This window comes from Babylonia areolata, chromosome 1 (assembly GCF_041734735.1).
Source record: "Babylonia areolata isolate BAREFJ2019XMU chromosome 1, ASM4173473v1, whole genome shotgun sequence".
Classification (NCBI taxonomy): Eukaryota; Metazoa; Mollusca; class Gastropoda; order Neogastropoda; family Buccinidae; genus Babylonia; species Babylonia areolata.
The window spans coordinates 23,646,252-23,668,751 of record NC_134876.1 but is presented as its reverse complement, the minus strand read 5'-3'; the positions used below and the strand labels follow the sequence as shown (position 1 = coordinate 23,668,751).

The 22,500-nt window shown below is 43.8% G+C and overlaps 1 protein-coding gene across 5 annotated transcripts in view; it reads right to left on the bottom strand.

Annotated features, from left to right (window-relative positions):
* LOC143280937 (uncharacterized) overlaps positions 1 to 22,500 on the bottom strand; it is a 42,122-nt gene that overhangs the window by 7,053 nt on the left and 12,569 nt on the right. For 3 of the 5 annotated variants that reach the window (XM_076585754.1, XM_076585767.1, XM_076585760.1), the window contains exons 2-5: positions 18,609 to 18,771; positions 6,354 to 6,739; positions 1,964 to 2,137; positions 263 to 1,492 (exon numbers count right to left, since the gene is read on the bottom strand). In XM_076585754.1, coding sequence (XP_076441869.1) covers positions 263 to 1,492; positions 1,964 to 2,137; positions 6,354 to 6,739; positions 18,609 to 18,709 — 1,891 coding nt within the window. In that variant the 5' untranslated portion in view covers positions 18,710 to 18,771. Of the gene's footprint in view, positions 1 to 262; positions 1,493 to 1,963; positions 2,138 to 6,353; positions 6,740 to 9,010; positions 9,519 to 18,608; positions 18,772 to 19,692; positions 19,952 to 22,500 lie in introns of those variants that run through there. The other 2 variants (XM_076585744.1, XM_076585777.1) reach the window with 2 other exon arrangements.

Genomic DNA, 22,500 nt, shown 5'->3' with positions numbered 1-22,500 from the left:
ACACGCACTAACAAACAAACACACTAACACACACACACACACTCACTAACACTAACACACACACTAACACACACACAATCACACAAACACACACATATGCTAACACACACACACACTACCACTAACACACATACACATCACTAACACTAACACACACAAACACTAACACACATTAACACACATGCACATACACACGCACATACAAACACACATATACACACAGAGACACACACACATACATGCGCGCGCGCTCAACCCTCACCGGCTCTACTGATCTCATCCGTGGCGGCATCAGTGTCTGTACTCCACTTGGTGTCCAAGGTCTCCTTCACCACACCACCACCTCTACCTCCCTCCTCCGCCTGCAACGCCCCACCACCGGCACCACCACCACCAGCCTCCCTCAGTGACGTCACAGCTGCTGACGTAGCAACCACGTCATCAAGTCCCACGTCACCAGCACTTCTAGAAGAAACCTGTTGGGCACCAGTGTCGTTCCTAGCACCTCTGTCAACTTCATCAGCTGCCGCGCTTTTGACAGCCGCGGCCACGACCTCTCCGGCATTGGGAGTGGCGCTGGTGGTGGTGGTGGGGCTGATGACGCCGTTCTCTGTCCTTCCTCTGACATGACCTGACCCGCTGTCCGCCGCCTCGGGCAGCACGTCCTCCACCTCTTGGTAGATTGGGTTCTGGATCAGCGAGGCGCCGTGCTGGTGATGGTCGTAGGCGGCGGTCCCGGCAGTGGCCGCGGCACCAGCGGCAGCAGGGCTGAGGATCAAGGGTCCGTTGCTTTCGGGCAGATCCGTGATGGGGTCTTGAAGGTTCTGCTGGTGGTGGTGGTGGAGCTCCGAGCCTCCCCCTCCTCCTCCTAAGCCTTCCCCCGCCAGAACCATGTCCTGCATGCAGGCTAGGATGGGGTTGTCGGCCTTGGATCGTCGCTTGGTCTTCTCTCCCCCTTCCTTGTCCGGGACGGCGTAGATATCTCCCCCGTACGTGTAGTGCAAGGTGGGGTCGGGGTCTGGAGGTGGGGGTGAGGCGGGAGTTGGGGCGAGGGCTGTGGGCTGCTGTTGTTGTTGTTGTTGTTGCTTCTCCTCCGTGTCCGAACCCTTCTTCTGGTCGTCCGTCTTGTTCTTGAGCAGCAGCTTCATGCTGTCTGTCGCTGAGTTCACCACCTTCCCTTCAACTCCCTCCCCACCACCCGTCATCCTCCCCTCCTCCTCCCCCTCCTTCGTGAAAGCCGCGTTGACCACTCCGGACTCCGTGGCGGTGGTGGTGGTAGTCGGGGTCTTCTTCTTGCCCTTGGGCTCGTGCACCTGGGCGGTCTCCTTGGTGACCCCCCCTCCTGCCTTGTGGTGGTGGCGGTGGGAACGTCTTTCGGGGTCGTCGTGCAGGGCGTCGCTGTGGGATCGCTGCACCTTCTTGCTGCTCCGGCCGTGGCGCTCGTTGGTGTTGGACCTGCTGGCGCCGTCCTGAAGCAGCTTGGTCTTGGAGCCTGCCACACGAGGAGAAAGGAAGCTTTGTCACTGTTGGCAGAAGGAGAAGTGTTGTGTTTGTGTTGTGTTGTGCTATTTTTGAGTTGTTGTCGTATTGGTATATATTGATTTTGTATATCACTTCCAAGTCATGTGCTCTTGTGTGGTGAAATACACTTTTGTACATGTATTGTTTCAAAATGTGAGGCGCTTAGAGCCCACAATGTGGGTAATTTGTGCTACTATAAGCATATTACACACACACACACACACACACACAAATATATATAAATCATACATATCATATAATTACACACACACACACACACACACACATATATATATATATATATATATATGTGTGTGTGTGTGTGTGTGTGTGTGGAGAGAGAGAGAGAGAGAGAGAGAGACAGACAGACAGACAGACAGACAGACAGACAGACAGAACATAAAAGGTGACGTGACGTCACACATCACCCTCACTCCCTCACCACCAGTCCCAGCCCCGATCTGGTACACGTCATAGACGGAGCCGTCACGGGGGTCCACCACCTCGTACAGGGGGGTGAGTGACGCCAGCTGCTGACTGTGGTAGATCCGCTGTTGCTGGGGGTGATGACCCCCCATCCCTGCTGCGTAGAGTCCTGGTCCGCCCCCTGCTGGTACTGTGGAGACACACGTGTGCACGGGCGCTTAGTTATGTGTACACATACACGTAAGCACACGCATTTGCACACAAATATTTTACGTACGAATCAGAAGTCCAGCGCATGACTGATTCTACCACGGCGCTTCCAAACGCAGGATATATATATAAACAAAAAAACAACAAAAAAACAACAAAAAAACAAACAACAACAACCAAAAAACCAGGCTCTAATGCTTTCGTTTTGCAAATGAATATATAATTACAAGAGAAAAAAGGAAAGAAAGAAAATAACTTAGCATTTCAGCGCTATATCTAATCCATGATCACGTCTTGAACTGTTGGCCTGAACGCCAAAGACACTCCCCAAAGGTAAACACACATGGATTGTACAACATACAACATACAAAAATGAGAGAGAGAGAGAGAGAGAGAGAGAGAGACAGACAGACAGACAGACAGACAGACAGACAGACAGACAGAATGAGATTTTGTGATACATCAAAGAAATTCATAAATGGATGCCGAACATTTCCAGAATCAGGTAATTAAAACCCATGGATGAAATAAAGAACGGGATGTGTGTCTGTGTTATACAGGTCACACAGCATGCACAGCGAATCATTGGTGCCACACCCATGCCTTTCTCACGTGCCGAAACAAAACATCATCACCGACACATGGTTGTTTCCGGATACCAAAGCAAAGCTCTGTCTCTGTCTCACTCTCGCTTGCTCGCTCGCTCTCCCTGTCTTTGTCAGTCTCAGCTTTTTCAGTCCACCACTCAACCCATTGCCACAGGAATTAAAGTTGATATGATGAGGTCTCTTAAGCTGACAGATCAACGTGGAAATGACGATAGTGGTTATGGTGATTATGATTATTGTGATCAGCATCATGATAAAGATCCAGATGATGATGATGTGTGTGTGTGTGTGTGTGTGTGTGTGTGTGCGCGCGCGTGTGTGTGTGTGACAGAGAGAGAGAGAGAGGGAGAGAGAGTGTGTATACAAAGTGAGGGAGAGAGAGTGTGTATACAAAGTGCGTACACAAGTTTGTACTTTGTTTTATTCTCTAAAACAGCTATATAAATAGTATCAAACTGAAAATGTGACAATGTGCAGAATTAATGTGCAATATAATACGTGCAATGTTAGTTAGCGTCGGTGTCTTTCAACATGCTTACAATAATCATTAAATACAACATTTTCAGTGAATATATGCAGTACTTTTACATGAATGTAGTATGTTTATTGTTTTGGTTTCTTTTTTTTTTTTTTTTTTTTTTTTGCTTAAAAAAAAAAATATAGTCATGTTTGATGGATTTTGTGTTGAGGACTTGTCTACCTCTGTTTCACCGCACCTGATGAATTTTCTCTTAATGAGATAACAGAGTTATTCTTCTCTTATCTTTTCTCATATGTGGACTTGCTTCTTGCTGCTGGCTTCCACAGAGAGAGAGAGAGAGAGAGAGAGAGAGAGAGAGAGAGAGAGAGAGAGAGAGAGAGAACAATCTCTTTTATGGTTTTTATTTCATTCAAAATTTGGTGTTTTTATTGTTTATTTTTTCTTTCGGTTGATTCTCAGACATCACATTTGCGTATTCATACACAATTTATATGATTCACCTTCCCATGCAACATCAAAATACAGTGGAAAAAAATGTTAAAAATACACAGAGGGGTTACATGTCGAAGATAAAATAAGTCCACAGCAAAATAAACAAAGCGCTTCGCGCTCTTGCGTTGGGCCCTTTTACATTCAACAACCATGCACATGTTGTTGGTTAATACAATTCACTGACTACATCGTACGCACGCACGCACACACGCACACACACACACACACACACCAACAACATTCACATAAACAAAGAGACACACGCATACACGTACGCCACGCACACACAAACACACACACGCACACACACACACACACACACACACGCACACACACACACACACACACACACAAAGCATTGCATTGCTCAATAAGAAGTCAGAGTTTCATTCTTTGTGCCTCTGTTAAAATATCTGAATATTTTTCATTTTCCTTCGTACCGAATGTCACAAACTGATATACTCAATAACAGAAAAAACTGCCTTAACCAATATCGCGTCACTTTATTCGTTACTCTCGACCCCTAGCCCTCCTCCCCCACCCACTCCGCTCCTCTGCAACCCATCAACTTACAACCGACCACCCACAGACACACACACACACACACACTGACGCAGAGACAGACAGACACACAGCTTAGAACTTTCCCTATCCCTAAACCACGCCCCTTCCTGTTTCCTTTCGATCTTTTTACGTTAATAACGTTACGCTTCAGCAACTAAAGTACAGCCTTTCATTCTTCTCGTTCTCCTCTTTCCTCCTTCTCCTCTCTACCCCTCCCTCCTCCAATCCCTTCTCTCTCTCGCCTTCCACCCCCTACCCTCCTCTTTCCCAGTCACACAGAGACAATAATCACACCGGATTCCGCAGATGACTGAAATTCGAACGCTAAGGGGCGAGGTAAGTACAGGTGTTCCTTATACACAATCCCTCCCTCAGGTGTTCCTATATCCAATCCCTCCCGTACCTTTGCCAACTAATTATACAGGCATTAGGGCTGTCACTGCAGTTAACTGCGCAATCGCAGTGTTAGGTTACAAAAGAGAGCTCGATGCCTTCTGCATGGATGTAGAATGTGTAGCTTTGGTGTCGGTTTTTTTTTTTCTTTTAACGCCTCTCACTGTTTAGAATTAGACCGGTGTGAATGCCACTTAAAACCCACATCTACGAACACACCCTTGTACACACACACACACACATCTACAACCCCCCCCCCACGCCACCACACACACACACACACACACAGAGAAATATACGCGCGAAAATAACGATCACCATTTGCAACTTTTTCAACGAACGAATTAGTTAGCAGAAAGTAATTGTTACACTTCAAATTGGTTAACATAAAATAATGACGCAAAACACTAAAGATACACATCCAAACTGAATAAAGTGAAGTGAGTAAAATAAAGGCATTTGACATGTTCGAAATACATTATAATTATATACCTAGTGAAATAATCAATTAAATTCAAAGGGTTCTTCTAAAAAAAAATAATAATAAAGAATTAAAATAAGTAAATCAACAAACGAAAAAAGAAGAAGATAGATTAGCAGCATGTATTATCGCGATACAGCATGCAATCATTCATCAGAAATTAGAAAGGAAGAAAAAGAAGAAAAGATCCGCTTTTTAACGATAGTTTGATTGAATTAAAAAAAAAAAAAAAAAAAAACCCAACAAAGTACGCAGTTTATATTGTCAACCTGCAGCATGCAACAGTTCATAAAAATATAACTATAATAATGATTACAACAACAACAACAACGATGATGATGATAATCATAATAATAATAATAATGGTAAAAAATAATATACAAATAAGGAAATAAACAAAATTTAATAGTCAAATAAATAAATAAACAACGAAATAAATGAATAAATAAATAAACAAACAAACAAATAAATTAAACAAACACGACAGAACAATACGGTAGGCCAAAAAGAATGAATACAAAAGATCGCGAGAGTGTTACTTCAGTTGAATACTTCAGTGCACTAAGGTGTCAGTGGTTGTAAAACTGAGCGACGAACCCACAGCACCAACCTCTCTGTAAGGACGCCGCTCTTCTCTCTGGTGCAGGGTACTTCAAGCGGCCTGTCACGCAGTGTGCATTGTGCACCAACCATTAGCATGGACAAAAATGGATTCAATCGCTAATGATTCCACGTTTAAAGTTAAATGATCGGCCTCTGGTATGATACTACACGATTGAAATACCGCTTAAGAGAGAAAGAAAAAACACTAACAAACCATAACACCCAAACAACAACAAGAAAGAAATCATAACTCCCAGGCGCCTAACCCCACCTCCACCTACATGAATGATACATATAGTATTTCACTAGTTGAATACATGAAAATCCGTAGAGTCTGGCACAAATAACACACACACACACACACACACACACACGCACCCTAAACAAAACCAAAACATAAACAAAACACAAATCAATCCACCACAAAAGAAAAACCAACAAACATAAAACCAAAACAAAGCCCCAGCAGACAAAAAACAACAACGTAAAACAACAACAGAACACAGACAGACAGACAGACAGACAGACACACACACACACACACACACACACACACACACACACACTCCCTCACCCAGCCTATCTCTCTGAGGTAACCGAGACTCGGAACTGGCTCTCTGCAGAAGGCCTGCGGGCTGCATCGCTCCCCCATGAGGGTACTTGCCCCCTCCTCCCCCTCCCCCTCCTCCTCCTCCACCACCACCACGGCCATAGTAGTAAGCCGGGGACGGGGTGGCGGCATAGATACCCGGGGTACCCAACCACAGCCCGTTGCTGCCCACCTTGGGCAGGAGGCGGGGGTCGTGGTGTGGGTGAGGGTGGAGGGGGTGGGCAGGGTGGGGGTGCGGAGGGTGGTGTCCCAGGGAGGAGGGCTGACTGTGGGAGGGGGACGTGTGGGGGGTCAGCTGCTGGAACGTCTTCTCCTGCTCCTTCTTCTTCTTCTTCTTCCGCCGGCGTTTTCTGGAATGACAGGTAAAAAGAAACAGGTAGGTGTGTGTATGGGGGTGGAGGGTGGGAGGGTCTGTGAGTGTGAAATCCATTAACGGCAACGGTCCACAGTATCATAATAATAGTGATATTACTACTACTACGGAGATTGTTATCCTGCTGCTGCTGCTGCTACAATAATAATGATGATGATGATGATGATGATGATGATAACAACAAAGGCAGCAGCAAGAAGAAGACAAAGAACATCACTGACAACAATGCATAACTTTGATATGGCGCGATGTCAAATACAAATGCTGCTCAAACGCCTAAAATAATTCCGTTAAAAGTTAACAAGAGAGAGGAAAAAGAAGAAAAAATTATCGAAGCGAAGCTTTCTATAAAAAAAAAAAAAAAAAAAAGTCCCGTGTTCACACACACTATAGGGTAGGTATGGCCAATTGCGAACGGTCCAGTCGAAGCGAAAGGCTCAACGTGTGTACTGTAAAGATAACATGTCAAACGATAGTCAAACATAGTTCTTTTGTTTTTGAAAACTTTATCCGACTGGTTGAGCAAGGAAAAGTTCGTCTGCTCACTGTTTTCAACGTTTTGTCGGCGTTTGAAATAGCAGGGATCCCTGAGGGTAAATGCGAACGGGCAAGCCGATTGCGAACGATGGCTTTGGGTACATGTAGACAATGAAAACAGAAGCAGGTCTTTAACTCATTAGACATAACATCGCACCAGACTGTTGTATTGTTGGTTTTGATCACACACACACACACACACACACACACACACACATTCAAACACATACGCCCCACACCGCACACAAACACACCCCTTTGAGAGTGCTCAGTAACTGTGCAGCATCGTTCGCAAATTGACTCACGTCAAAATATCCTATGGTCTAATTGCAAACGACACTATTTTGCAGATTTTTGTCAAAACTAACGTTCTGATCTGTCACCAATATGCTTTCATGAATTCTCCCAGCGCTGGTAATGCGCATTCAACATATCCGATCAAATCAACTATTTTAGACTGTTCAAGTCCCACAACTTGCTTCCCTTGATTTTAGGATTTTGTGAGCACGTTTGTAACCTTGGTTGGCAGTGGTGCAAGAAGAGAAGAAAAAGCGCGGAAATAGCCAGAAATAGCTGATGTTTTACTGGTTCTTGGAAATGGATATTCATTAAGATCAAAGCAGACGATAAATTGTGAAATGTAACGGTTAAGAACGCTTCGAAGTGGGGCGGTATATGAATCGTTCGCAATTACACGTTGTTCGCAGTTACCCATACCTACCCTATTTATGCAATTCGATACCTGCATACAAGAAAATAGCGGCATCCAAACCCATCTAAGAAAACGATTGTCAAGTAAACGCACGCACGTACGCTTACAGACACAGACACAACACACACACATCTACTGGCAGACACATGTCCACCTTGACATGCTTGTGTTTAATTTGTTTGTTTGTTTGTTTGTTTGTGTGTGTGTGTGTGTGTGTGTGTGTGGTTGAACAACAAGTGGAGTAAACTGCTGAACAACTTTTCTGTCGTCAGAAAAGAAAGAAAAACATATGAAAAAACCCAACGACATCAATCAACAAATCAGCTAATAAAAAGGGGGTCGGGGATTGGTTGTGAAGCCCTTCAAAGACAACAACTGAGAACCACTGGAATCCTCACTAATGGACAGAGAGCCATTTGTCCTGCCTGACATGACAAGGGTTTCTTATGAATAAGCCGTCCCGCCCCTCCTCACCCTATCTCTCTCTCTCTCTTTCTCTCTCCAGCACCCATACGAGCACACACTCATATACATAATACACACATACACACAGACACACTCATTCACACACATATTAACTCTTTCATTCTCTCTTTCCCTGGTTCGATTACACACAAAACATTCACACACACACACGTACAATCATGCATACATTACACACACACAACTCTCTCTCTCTCTCTCTCTCACACACACACACAAACGTTAAACACACACATACTCAATACACACAGAGACAAACACTAAGCACTCTCTAGTTAACACGCATACACACACAGTGTACACACACACGCACACACACAACATACATACAGACACACATAACACACACGTACACACGCAAACACTTCAAACACACACCATCTCTCTCTCTGTCTCTTTCTCTCTCTCCACACACACACACACACACACACACGCACACACACACACACACACACACACACACGAACACACACATACATACAGGCGCGCGCGCACGTACGCACGCAAACTACTTACACATTAAAGCAGTCCATGTTTCTTCTCCAGGCAAACAAAGTAGGCCTGTTATTCCAGCACCAACCACCACCACAATAACTGTCCCAGTGAAAAGAGTACTAAATCTGCACGACCATTTACCACCCAGACTGCTGTGAAAAGTCGTGATCCATACCACTGTCCTCACTGTATTGTTTTTTGTTTGTTTTTGTTGTTTTATTTTCGACGTTTGCACACACCCCTGTTACAGCATGGAATAGTCCCACAACACGCTGTTCATTCAGTCTGGCGAAATACTTGTTTCCACAGAAGGAATCACAACCACCAGTCGTCCTAAAATCTCTCCCGACAACTGTTTCGTGTTCTTCTTCTCAGTGTTTGTCGCAGCAATACTAAACAGCACACGCTGTCTCCTTCACCTTTCTGTACCCTTGACGGTATGATTGTTCACAGAACACGCTGGCTGTTGAAATACATGTTTGTACGAGAATGAATCACACCAGTCGCCTTAAAAAGAAAAGAAAAGAAAAAAAAACAAACAAACAAACAAACAAACGAAAAACCCTACCTCTTCCGGATTCTTCTGCTTTTTTTTTACTTCTGCCTGACACATTCATAATTATAGAGTATTCCCTGTATACCATCCCCTGCCACCCCTACATCGTTTTGCCGCGCCCGCTCCTTAAATAATTAGCTAGACCGCATTCCTCAATCGCTCATACCCTTCCCTCGCTATCCCTTCCTCCCCCCCCCCCCCCCCCTTTCACCTGTCTCCTCCCACTGACAACTTCCTTGTTCTGATGAATAAACAATCGAGCGAATAATACTGAATTAAAAAAAAAAAAAAAAATATATATCACCTAGATATGATTAGAATAAGATTGAAGAAAGGACACTAAACATTCACACACACACACGCGCGCGCGCGCACACGCACACACACACACAGAGGCGTGTGTGACAAATTGCTCCATCATTGAATTAAAAAAGAAAAGAAAAAATCAGATCACCTACGATGTTTAAAAACAAAATAAAACAGGATGGCATGAACACACACACACACACACACACACACACACACAAACACACACACAGAGGTAACTGTGTGTATGCAGGGGGATGGGGGGGGGGGGTTGCAAGTATTTCACTTTGCGACTGTTGCCACGTCGGGTGTTCATTTCCTTTCAACTGAACGTCCGGGTACACGCCCTCTGGTCTCACGATTTGAGTGGTTCAAAGAAGTTGGCAGCAAGGAAAGCTTGGAAATCAAAGGGGAGAAACAGAGAAAATGAGAGAAAGCGTGCGTGCGTGTCAAGGCTTGATTATTTGCGGATCCGTGCATGACAGAAAATATTCCTTGCAAACACACACACACGCACGCACGCGCGCGCACACACACACACACACACACACACGCACGCACGCACGCACACACACACACACACACACACACACACTCTCTCTCTCTCTCTCTCTGACAATACCAAACTGCTGCCCATATGCATCCAGCTCTGAAAATAGGTGACACGAATGGATCTTCCCCTACTCCCCTTCCCTTACCCTCCCCCTTCCCTCCCACATTGCTCCTCCCTCTCCACCCCTCCATCCCAACACACATTCACTAGAAATGAACTCTGGTAATACAGTCTCCTCCCCTTCCCCCTCCTCCTCCTCCCAGTAGTCACTATTAATGGTCTGGACATCAAAGCCAAACGTTGAAAGTGATAGTGACAGCCAGCTGGCCAGCTTGTGGTAGCTAGGTAATGCCGTCCTTTAATGGACCAGATAACAGGAGAGGCGTGGAGTCAGCCTCATCAACCACGCTGCTCAAGATAACCGGAGGAGAGAGAGACAGATACAGCCCGCAACCCCCCACCCCCTCCGACCTCCCTCTGTCTTGCTCTGTTTGTCTGTCGATCTGTCTGTCTATAGATCTATCCATCTATGTTCTTCCCTTTCCTCCTTTCTTTCTTCGTTTGTTCCTTCCTTTCACTCTCTGATATCTCCTCTCTCTCTGCACCCGCCCCCCCCCCCCGCCCCCCACTTTTTTTCTCTCTCTGCACACACACACACACACACAGAGCGAGCGAGAGAGAGAGAGAGAGAGAGAGAGAGAGAGAGAGAGAGAGAGCGCTGTAATGGTCAGCAGAGGACTTGTAGAAATCAAGAATACTCAAATGGCGGTCTAAAAGGTAAACGTTCCTTGGTTAACTGGGATGATAAAAAAAAAAAAAAAAAAAAATCCAGGTCAGATTTTGGTATCGTTAATCCAACAAAATATTCTCGCTACCGGTTTACATGTGTCTGCAAGTTGATTAGACTGCTTGGCTGGCTGAGTTGTAGACCAAACTTTCTGTCTATCTATCTATCTATCTATCTATCTATCTATCTATCTATCTGTCTGTCTGTCTATCTATCTGTCAATCTATCTATGATTAGACTGTTTGGATGGGATAGCTGATTTGTGAACCAAATTATGTATGTATGTATGTATGTATGTATCTTACTATCTGTCTATTCGTTTGTTGTTGGGTTCTTTTTCATAACCTCACAGACGAAATGTCTCAGGACGTTTGGACCGTGAAAAAAAAATGTACAGGAGGCCAGAGTGGCGTTGGTGGGTTATATGGGTAGACAAATGAGAGGGACGTGGTGTGAGGGAGGGGTTCGGAGAGGGGAGAAGGGGGAACAAGAAGAAAAAAAATAGAAGGTGGAGGAGAAGATGAAGGAGACGGCGAAAAGGGCGATTTATAGCCTGGCTGAAGTGGAAGCTTGCCTGGTGTGGATTTAAGCTGACGGGTGTCGTGCAGAAAACCTGATCCCTCTTTATATCCCCAGTCCTTAACCAACTGTTGTTTCACAGAAGAAGAAGAAGAAGAAGAAGAAGAAGAAAGACAGATAGACAGACAGACACACAGGCAAATAGACAGACAGAAACAGATGCTGGTCTGAAAATAAATATTTCACAAACAGCGAGAGAGAGAGGAAAAGAGAGGGAAGAGGAGAGCGAGCGAGCGAGCGAGCGAGCGAGCGAGAGAGAGAGAGAGAGAGAGAGAGAGAGAACTGAACTGAATAAACTGAACTGAATACATTTTATTTTCTGAGTGTAATGCATAAGCAAATCAATGGGGTTTTTTCATGCAGCCCTCGAAGGGGAAACAGTAACATAAACGAAGGGGGAAATCCTTATATCAGTACATCATGCATATGAGAGAGAGACAGACAGGCAGGCAGGCAGGCAGGCAGGCAGACAGACAGACAGACAGAGACAGAGAAAAAGGCGCGCGCACACACACACACACACACACACACACACACACACACACACACACGCACACACACACACGCACACACACACACACACACACACACACACACACACACACACACAGTCTCACCCTCAAAGGATTAAAGCAGAATTTCTTTTTGTTCAATTTTTCTCTTTTTTTTATGAGCCATCATGGGCTTATCGCATTACACTGGCTCAGTCCAGAAATGACACCTCACCCTCTCTCCCTGCCAAGGCTGAGGAAAATAAAGCTACGAAACACACTCTTCTCTCCCACCCTTCCCCTCTCCCCAAACCCTCTCTTTCTCCCTTCTTCCTCTCTAACTCTGTCTCTGTCTGTCCCTCTGTCTCACCCCCAACCCCATGACACCGACACCACAGTAAGTCTTGCAGGCAGTGAGGCGGAAGAAGAATACGCACATGATAGCCCAGCAATACAGAAACGCTCTCTTTTTCTTTCTGTCTGGTGACGGAACATTAAAAACATAAATGGCATAGGAAGGCAGTTTGACACTGAGGTTTGGGGAATGAATTCTGTTGTGGTTATGTCCTGTCCCACATAACTGGCGATTGTAGAGACATCTAGTTTAAAATAAATTAAAGTGTTAGTTCTCACGCTTGACTTTATCATCAAGAAAACAACCAAAACAACCGAAACTTGTCTTCGTTGAAGACTCTATGATTAACTAGGAACACACACACACACACACACACACACACACACACTTTATCATACGTGACCCCCCCCCACCCCCCAACGCCCTCCCCCCGACAGATCCAATACAACGAATCGCCAACGTATGTGTAATCCAGTCTTCAACAAAGGGAACAAAGACAGCAACACCAAAAACTACTATTACTGCAATGCAGAATTAAACAGTGGTATGGTTCGAGTTTCATACACGTGCCGAGAATTTTATTCCCCCTTCTCGCGGAGCGAAACTGTAACTTTGCGCTCTCTTCATGCGAGAGCAGCCTGAAACACAGCGAAATTTGTTGTGACCCCCCCCCCCCACCCCGCCTCCCAAAAAAAGAAAAAAAAAAGTGATTTATGCGTGACTCGGTCTTGCAGTCACAACATCCACACAGTCACAACAGAACCATCAATAGAATGATGTTGGTTGTACAAAGGAAGAAGAACATGGTAAACAATAAATCATGAACTGTTGCCATGGTGGCAGAGAACACGCTAATTAATTAAGTTGTGACTACGTGTTTTGCTATTATAAAAGTGTCACAGTTACGTGTCAGATAATGATTTATTTATTGGGGGAGGGGGGGGGGAGGGGGGTGGTCAGTTGTTTTGTTTTTGATCGAGCAATCAAACAAACAAGCACAAACAAATGAAAAACAAACAAAGGGCCTGTACAGGCCTATACGCTCGTAATATCAAAAGACACTTCTTCTTATTATTATTATTATCATTATTGTTGTTGTTATGAAAAAGAGAGGAAGAGGGAGAAAATAAATTTGCTAAACTGCTGCACTCATACCCGCCAATCAGCACCAAAATCACAAACACACACAGACTACGATACACCATTTGCTGCTCACATGATGATGATGATGATGAAGAAGAAGAAGAAGAAGAAGAAGAAGAAGAAGAAGAAGAAGAAGAAAGAGCCCACGACAAACTTGAATCTGGTATGTACACTTATGAATCAATGATCTGGTTATGCGCACGCCACCCCCCTTTCCTGTTTTCCCTTTTAATCCCCATCGACCAGACATACGTGTACCTTTAACTGCTAACTCAAAATAGATTCTACCCCTTCCCTTCGTCCCTACCGCAAAAAAAAAAAAAAAAAAAATAAAATAAATAAAATGAAAAATGAATAAATAAATGAGTAAATAAACGTCGTGTTCTTATATTTGTTTTTGTCAACAACATAGCAGGCCTACAGATGAATTCATGTGAAACCTTAGTATAAAAACAAAACAAAAACAAACCAACACAATTAAAAAAAAAATCGTCTCTGTTGTAAAATCACATCAACTTGTGTCACGGCACAATAGTATTGAGAAACAAAACACACACTGTATAAAATTTCACAAACGAGCACACTCCTTGTAAAAAAAAAAAAAATCGATTTGGTGTTTAAAAAAGTCTGCACTGAAAGCACACACGACAAAAGAAATAAGAACAAAACAAAAGAAAAACAGAAGAAGGAAATGAAAGATCTGTTTCCACAAATGACAGCAAAGAACGAACGGACCACCCTCGAATCAGTCCCACACACAGTTAAACACTCTCTCGGCACACCGATGTTAAAAAAAATGAACACGCAACTGTGATTCCTGCGTTCTCACTCTGCATGCAGAACTGCAGTTACCGACTTAGCGAAGTGTATCTGCCCGGTGTTTCAGCCCCTGTTCTTATGAAAGCGGAGTGTCACTGGTGTGAATATATAGGGTTCACAAAATGTTAAGGACCTTACGGTTTCCTTCTTAGGGGCATGGTGAAATGATGCTGTATTTTCGGGCAACAGTGGTGTAAGCAGCCACCGTGTGAAATGATGCTGTATTTTCGGGAAACAGTGGTGTAAGCAGCCACTGTAATAGACACTACACATAACCTGAGGTGCGTTCTATTACTTCTAGTTTTTTTTTTAATGAAATCCACAGCCACTGTTGAAAAAAAAAACCAAAAAACAAACAAACAGACAACAACAACAAACAAAAAAAAAAACAACAACGGAAAACTGTCTTTGTTGTTTCTGATGAACCACTGATTTTTTTTTTCAAGCTGTTCATCGCGCATATACACCTGAAACAGCCGTTTGTACATTTAGTGAGAAGCCACTGGTAGAACATAATTTAAATAATCTCTCGATTTCTTTAAACATTTTTTCCCCAAACATACCTGCTTTTATGAGGCAGTCCTTAACTTTTCTGAATATGTATAATACATCGTAAATAACATGACTGATTCACGTGTTTTCTACGTTTACTTTTTGCCTGGTAGGGGTGCCCTTCGTGGTATCTACCTATATATATCCTCACGATGTACACTTTGCTATCGGAAGATTTGTCAAAGGTTTGTTGACTTATCAAGTGGAGTTTGTCTGCAGCGATTTTTGTTTGCTTTTTTTAAAATTTGCCGAGTATTAGACTTAAGAGTATTAGCTTTCACTGCAATTGTTTTAAAACAAGAACTGAGTGCCTGCAGTTTTCGGGAAATGGAACGTAATAATAATTGCAATAATTACAATAATAGTATTTATTAAGAATTAAAGATTGTTTGCAAGAAAACAAATCAAAGCGTGCAGTTTAGGTCACGTACTAGGATATCTAAGTCACCACCATTGTGTGTGTGTGTGTGTGTGTGTGTGTGTGTGTGTGTGTGTGTGTGTGTGTAGTGTAGAGGGAAAAAAAAAAAAAAAAAAAAAAAAAGAGAGAGAGAGAGAGAGAGAGAGAGAGAGAGAGAGAGAGAGAGAGAGCTCAGAACTCAAAAGTTTTTTTCCCTCAAGAACTGAGATTTTAAGCATAATCTATTCTTCCATTCTGTCCTTGCTAATCTTCATCCATAACAGAAAATACACAAACATAGAAGAAGAAAGAAATCCAAGAGAGAGAAAAAAGAAACACACACACACACACACACACACACACACACACACACACACCACAGACTGACAGATCTACATACACGAGGGAAAGAGAGGAGAGGGAGTCAGGGAGAGAGAACACGCAGACTGAACCAAACAAAATAGAATCTGACAGTGACACATGCTGGGAAGGGAGCTCACAAACTAGAATTAAAAATAACTTGCAACTTTGTGGCCGATATGACAGTCCGTAAAATGACAGGGAAACCGAGCTTAAAGTACTTTGAATGCAATGAGAGCTCTACCTCTCCTAACCTAATTCACAATCCCCACCCTCTCCCTCTCCACAATAATTATATTATTATGTCTTGAGAAAATTCATTTACAGATCATAATAAGTATGGATTCACAGAAATCTCGCACAATTTAACAATTTATCATAAGAAAAGAAAAATAAGAAAGAAAAACATTTAGCTCCCTTTCTGACCCTCCCCTACCCCGCAAAATGGGGTTATTTCACCATTGAAAACGTCTCAAATACATATACCAGCGAGGTGAGAAGATGAGGGATAGGAAAACGAAGAAACGAAGAGTGAAAAAGAACACCTTTGAATAACATTAGTGGTTTTCTTTCTAGTTCACAAAACCCCGACGAAAAGTAAAGGACACGACGTGCAAAAGCGAGACTGCTTCACACCGAAACCTTCGCCACAGGGGTTTTGAATGAGCAAGGAACGCCATCTTGGAGGTGACAGGCTTTTTGTGTGTGTTCTTTTCCCCTTTTTCTTCTTCCCCACCCCCCTTCACACGAACGGCTTCTCCAAACAATCCACAGTCTGTACTGCTCGTGTGCTGACCAAGTAACCTTCTCTTGAAGAAGAGCAAGTTCATTCTTTGCTTTCTACCCTTTTGTACTCGCTTCATCATTTTCCCGAAAGAACCCCCCACACCCCACACCCCTTTCCTGCTGGTTTATTTCTTCCAGCCGTGACAGGAGGTCTGGGGGTTTGCTTCTATTAAAAAAAAAAAAAAAATCCAATTTACATTCCTATTATCCCGTCCCTCACCGCACCCCCAGTTTCCGTCCCTCCCAGATATCTAACACGTATTCAGTTCATGCAGCTTTGGGGATGTAGTAATACTATTATTAAACGGTCTTTGTGAGCCATTAACGCATGCTTTCAAACGAATAACAAATTAAACAAACAAACAGATAAACAGGTACATAGATTAATTAATTAATTAATAAAGCGCGCAACTGTGGTCACGAACCTCTGAAATAGGCCTGTCTCCTTTTAGAAGGATGTCCAAGTCATCATCCAGGTGGTCAAGATAATTCCATGTTGATTAAAATTGATAACGCTAAATACGACCCCCACACCCCCCTCAACTTTTCTAGGCCCTTCTCTCCCATCTTTTCTCAAAAACAACAAAAAACAACAACAAAACCAAAAAAACAAAAAACAAAAACAAAAACAAACAAACAAACAAACAAACAAACCTATAAGAACTGATTGATGATGGTGGTTGTTACTGGAAAACAAACAACAAAAAATACTATAAGAATTTGTTTATAATGGTGATTGTGATTGGTAAAATATTTTTTTAAAAGCTATAATAATGTGTTTGATGATGATGATTGTAACAGATAAACACACACACACACAAAAAGGAAAAAAAAGTTGATAATGGTGATTGTAACTGGAAAACAAAAAAGCTAGAAAAATATGTTTGATAATGGTGATTGTAAAGTTTATGCTGATTGACAAAAAGGAATAAAAATCTGTGGGATTACGCAGTTTTTTTTGGTTTTTTTGTTGTTGCTTTTTTGTTTGTTTGTTTTGGGTTGTTTTTAAAATATTTTTTGGTTTTTCCTAAAGACAAACTTCTCATTAAGTTCACATCCTATTCAGCAAAAAAAATCACCACTCTGTTGTGCTTTAATTTTTTCGACACTTTATGGTAATACCTATGATGACAATAACAGACTGGGGATCATAACTAAGTCTGAATTAGCTCATTAAAATTTAGCGATCGGTGATGGCTTTTCTATCGTTTCCTTTTAATGAAACATGGATTTCCTAACTGGGCGATGTAAGCACATACTTTTGTTCAAGTAAATGGCTGAATGGCTGTATAAAGGCTTATCAATCCCATAACTTGACAGACTGAAGATTTATGGTATATATATCGTGTTGCTGATGCTGTTACCATTACCACCACCACCACCACCACCACCCCAAACACTAAGACTACATATCACAACATAAAAACGATCTATTTTCCACAAATTTCCGCAAACACACAAGTGAAAAACTGACTGAAAGAAAATCGAGATTTCTGCAAAGATGAAACTGAAATGAAATTAATGAAGAAATAAAAAGAAAATAAATCCGTCCCGTCTCCCGTCGAGATCAAACCAGATTTCCCAGAAACACGATAAAGCACCATCCTAACTCTGATCGACCGCGTACACAACAGCAACAGCAGCTGCTGCTACTACAACTACTACAATGAATCAAAACACTAACAAAGAATAATCTACCAGCGATGCATACAGGGGAAAATATTTCCACCTTTTGACCAATTTCGTAGGTTGCAAACACGATACTTGCGCAACGCCATCACTTTTTTCATGGTCTCGTAAAGTCGATCCTGTACGAGCTGACAGTTTTTCTCCCTTGAATCTGGTTTTAACGAAACGAGATTCCAACATGGATCGAACTGCTCGACTCAAGATAATAATCCTTATATAGTTTAACATTGTAGATAAGACACTCACCCGCAGCAGAGACAAGCGATGACGACGATAAAAGCGACAAGGAAGACACCACCGGCCACGCTGCCGCCGATAATTGCTGCCAACTCCGAACTGATCGCCATCTTGAACTTTGTGTCGTCTGCTAGCTAGCCCGAAATATTGTCGTCTGCTTGGTGAAGGTTGTCTGAAAACAACAAGCGAAGAGAAAAACATATGTTAGAATTGGCTTGTGTTGAGTGTTGAATGGCTTAGTGTTGGTGTCAGTAGTAAACATGTACCTTCGTGTTTGCGAGCACGCGATTGTTAACGACGAGTCTGTTTGGATTGGGGAAGTTGGGAGGCAAGAGATCAGATGTTCATTAAATACAGGAAAATATATATACCAAAGGATAAGTGGGTGGGAGGGGGAGGAGTTAGAAGATTCCTCAACAGAAGACATCCCCATTTTCAACAATTCAGGAGCATGTATATATTCACAATGTCTTCAAAGTATAAATGTCTAAAACAGTAACTGAGGAAACATACATATCCCCACTTTCTACAAATTATTAAGCGAGTATAAATACACAATATCTTTGAAGTAGGTGCAATAAATGTTGAAAGGAATCGCACACAACAGCGATAAAAACAAACAAACATTGATATGATGAAAAAAAAGGTCACCAAACAAAAGCAACGTCCAAGTCTTGTGATCTGTTAGTCTCTGTCCAAAACGGAAAAAACCGAAAGAGACAAAGAGAACGGAGAGGCACGTATAATGGAGGGTGGCGGGGGGGAGGGGGGGGGGGGGGGGGAGGGGAGGGGGGACAACAACAAAAGCCTACGCTCTGTGCATGCATACATAAAACCTGTAAGTGAAATCCGTTATACTCCCACGATTTTCATCTTTTATTATCTCTTTTTGATCAGTCTTCTTTTTCACAGAATCTGGAATCTGGAACGATACGTTGCAGAAACCTTTGCAGATTATCGTCGCAACAGAAGCAACAGGCTTTATACCAATTATCGTCATCACACACACACACATACACACACACACACTGCAAGGCAAAATAATGTATAAAACGAAGCTTTCGTGAGGAATATTCACGAAACACTCACTCACCCAAACCTGAACGCCAGCCAGCGAGGTCATTGTGAGAAATAATCCTTGTCAAACACGTACAAGGAACAATACATATTCATCCCTTTATCCAACTATGCGAACCTGCCTGGCTGCCGACTGCATAGCTTTATAACTACTATTCTCACTACCACACGGACCACACAAACAACATACAAGAGTCAGTGGTTGTTTCGTTCTGTTCCTGTCAGAAGGCGGATCAAGAGTGGCATCGATCGCAGCATGCACACAGGTCACTTCACCACAGGACGCTGCTTGTTGGTGTCACTGGGAGAGAGACAGAGAGAGACAGAGAGAGTGAGAGAGAGAGAAGAGGGAAGGGGCTTGGTGGAGGGAGGGAGAGAGGGAGAGAAGAGACGAGCTCTGTGTTCGGGCCATAACAGGTGAGAGGGGGAGATGATACGTGTCCCGCCCCTCCTCCCCCTCCTCCTCTCTCCATCTCCCTTGCCTTGAGTCCTCCACCCCCTCTCACTCCCCGACCACAACAACCCCTCCGCCCCGCCCCCCCACCAACCTAACCCAATCCCCGTGCCTTGGCTCTCTTTATACATTGTTGTCTCCTCGTCTGACTGCAAGCAATGCCCTCTCTCCCTCATCTTTTTCTGGTGGTGGTGGTGGTGGTGGTGGTGGTGTGTGTGTGTGTGTGTCATGTGTGTAAGTGTGTGTGTACGTGTGTGCACGTGCGTGTGTGTGTGTGTGTGCGTGCGCGAAGTCTTAACTTGCGTGTGGGCAGGTGGGCGCGCGACGCAAGAGAGGGAAAGAGAGACAGAGACAGACAGACAGAGAGAGAGAGAGAGAGAGAGAGGGTGAGAAAAGTGGGAGGGAGGGACAATGACAGTGAACAAAACTCCTGTCTACTTGCTTTGTTCAGCTCGGGGAGGGCGCGCGTAATACGATCCTGGCTGCTCGGCCCTTACTTCAATCCACACACACACACACACACACACACACACGCCGCGGCAAAAAACACAATGCTCAGATTACACAGCAGGAAGCACATCTTCGGGTCCTCCTTTCCTACCATTGGTTGAAATGCCTGCACAACACCTCTCTCTCTCTCTCTCTCTTTTCTCTCCTTCCATCCCCTTCCACCCTCCCTTTCCTTTTCACACCCTCCACCCTCACCATAGAACTGTTTTTTGTTCTCTTTTCCTTTGTCCATCTTCCTGTCACACACACTTTTTATTGATCTATTAATTCATTTTATTTTACCTTGTTTTTGAGGGGTGGTGGTGGGAGGTCCACCTTCCCACTTAAAATTTTTTTTTTCTATTTTGTTTTTCACATTCATATAATTTTCCATTCACACACAAATCCTTCTATGACTACTTCTGCATTATCAGACAATATCTTTGAGTGCAAGATTTCTGTTGTTGTGATTGCTCAAGTCTCCTTTTTTTTAATGTTTGCCTCTCTCTCTCTCTCTCTCCCTCTCCCCAGTCATCACTTACTTTGATTTACTTATCGAAGGGACATCATTTACTTAAAGGAAGGGGGGAAAATTTATTATCTTTTTCGTGGGTCTTCCAACAGTTGAATGTGATACAACGCATTACGCATCACACACATTAACAAAAGAAAGAAACAAGTGGTGGTGGTGGTGGTGGGGTGGGGGGGGGGGGGGGGGGGGGGCTGAGATAAGTTGTTTGTGAGACAAGGTAGAAGACCTCGATAATAGCCAAACTGGAATATTACCCGCCCCTGTCCCCATCCTCCACCTCCGTGGCTCCCCCACCCCACCCCCTACCCCCTTCCCCCCTCCCGACTCATTCTTTCCCAAAGCACACGCACGTGATTTTTTTTTTTTTTTTTTTTTAGACTGTCATAGCATTGGCGAATTCATTTTAATCCGTGTGACTTCAAAAGCATTATTGTCCAGACCACGCAGGGAACAGGAAAATTCGCTGTTGTGGGCCACAAATCTGTTTTGAGTATTGTCGACCCGCACGTATGCACATACGAGCAGTACATACACACACACGCGCGCGCGAGCACACACACACACACACACAGATATACACACATATACACACACACGGAGGGGGGGGGGGCGAAGAGAAGGAAAGAGACACAGAGACAGACAGACAGACAAGACAGACAGACAGACAGGCAGACAGACACACACACACAGAGGGAGAGGCACAGTGTGTGTGTGTGTGTGTGTGTGTGTGTGTGTGTGTGTGACTCTGTGAGTGTGTGTGTGTGTGTGTGTGTGTGTGTGTGTGTGTGTGTCGCGGAGGAGAGGTGGGGTGCGGGGTGGGGGCGCGGGGGGGGGGGGGGGGTTGGAGAGCGCACGTGCACTATCATTTGCGTGCTTTAATTTGAACAACTCCAATTTCATCTAAGCTGACTGTTTGTGCTGTGAAAACGATAGGGGCAGAATGGGAATTAAAAAAAAAACTTTAAAAAGATTCAGAAATACATAGTTCTATAACGCGATTGGTTAGTGTTCAAGGTCATGGGCACAGCGCGCGAGACGTTTGCAGTTTCATCGATTCAGTAGCGCTCACAAACACACACACACACACACACACACACACACACACACACACACACACACACACACACACACACACACACACACACACACACACACACACACACACACACACACACACACACACACACACACACTTGATACAGAGCAACAGTTGGTTGTTTACCGGTTGGCGGCGAGATGGAAGTGATCAGAAATGCGCAGCATCACGAATGGAGAACGGAAAGGAGATAATGAGGAAGGGGTGGTGGTTTAACTCTCTCCATACGAACGGCGAAAGAGACGACGTTAAC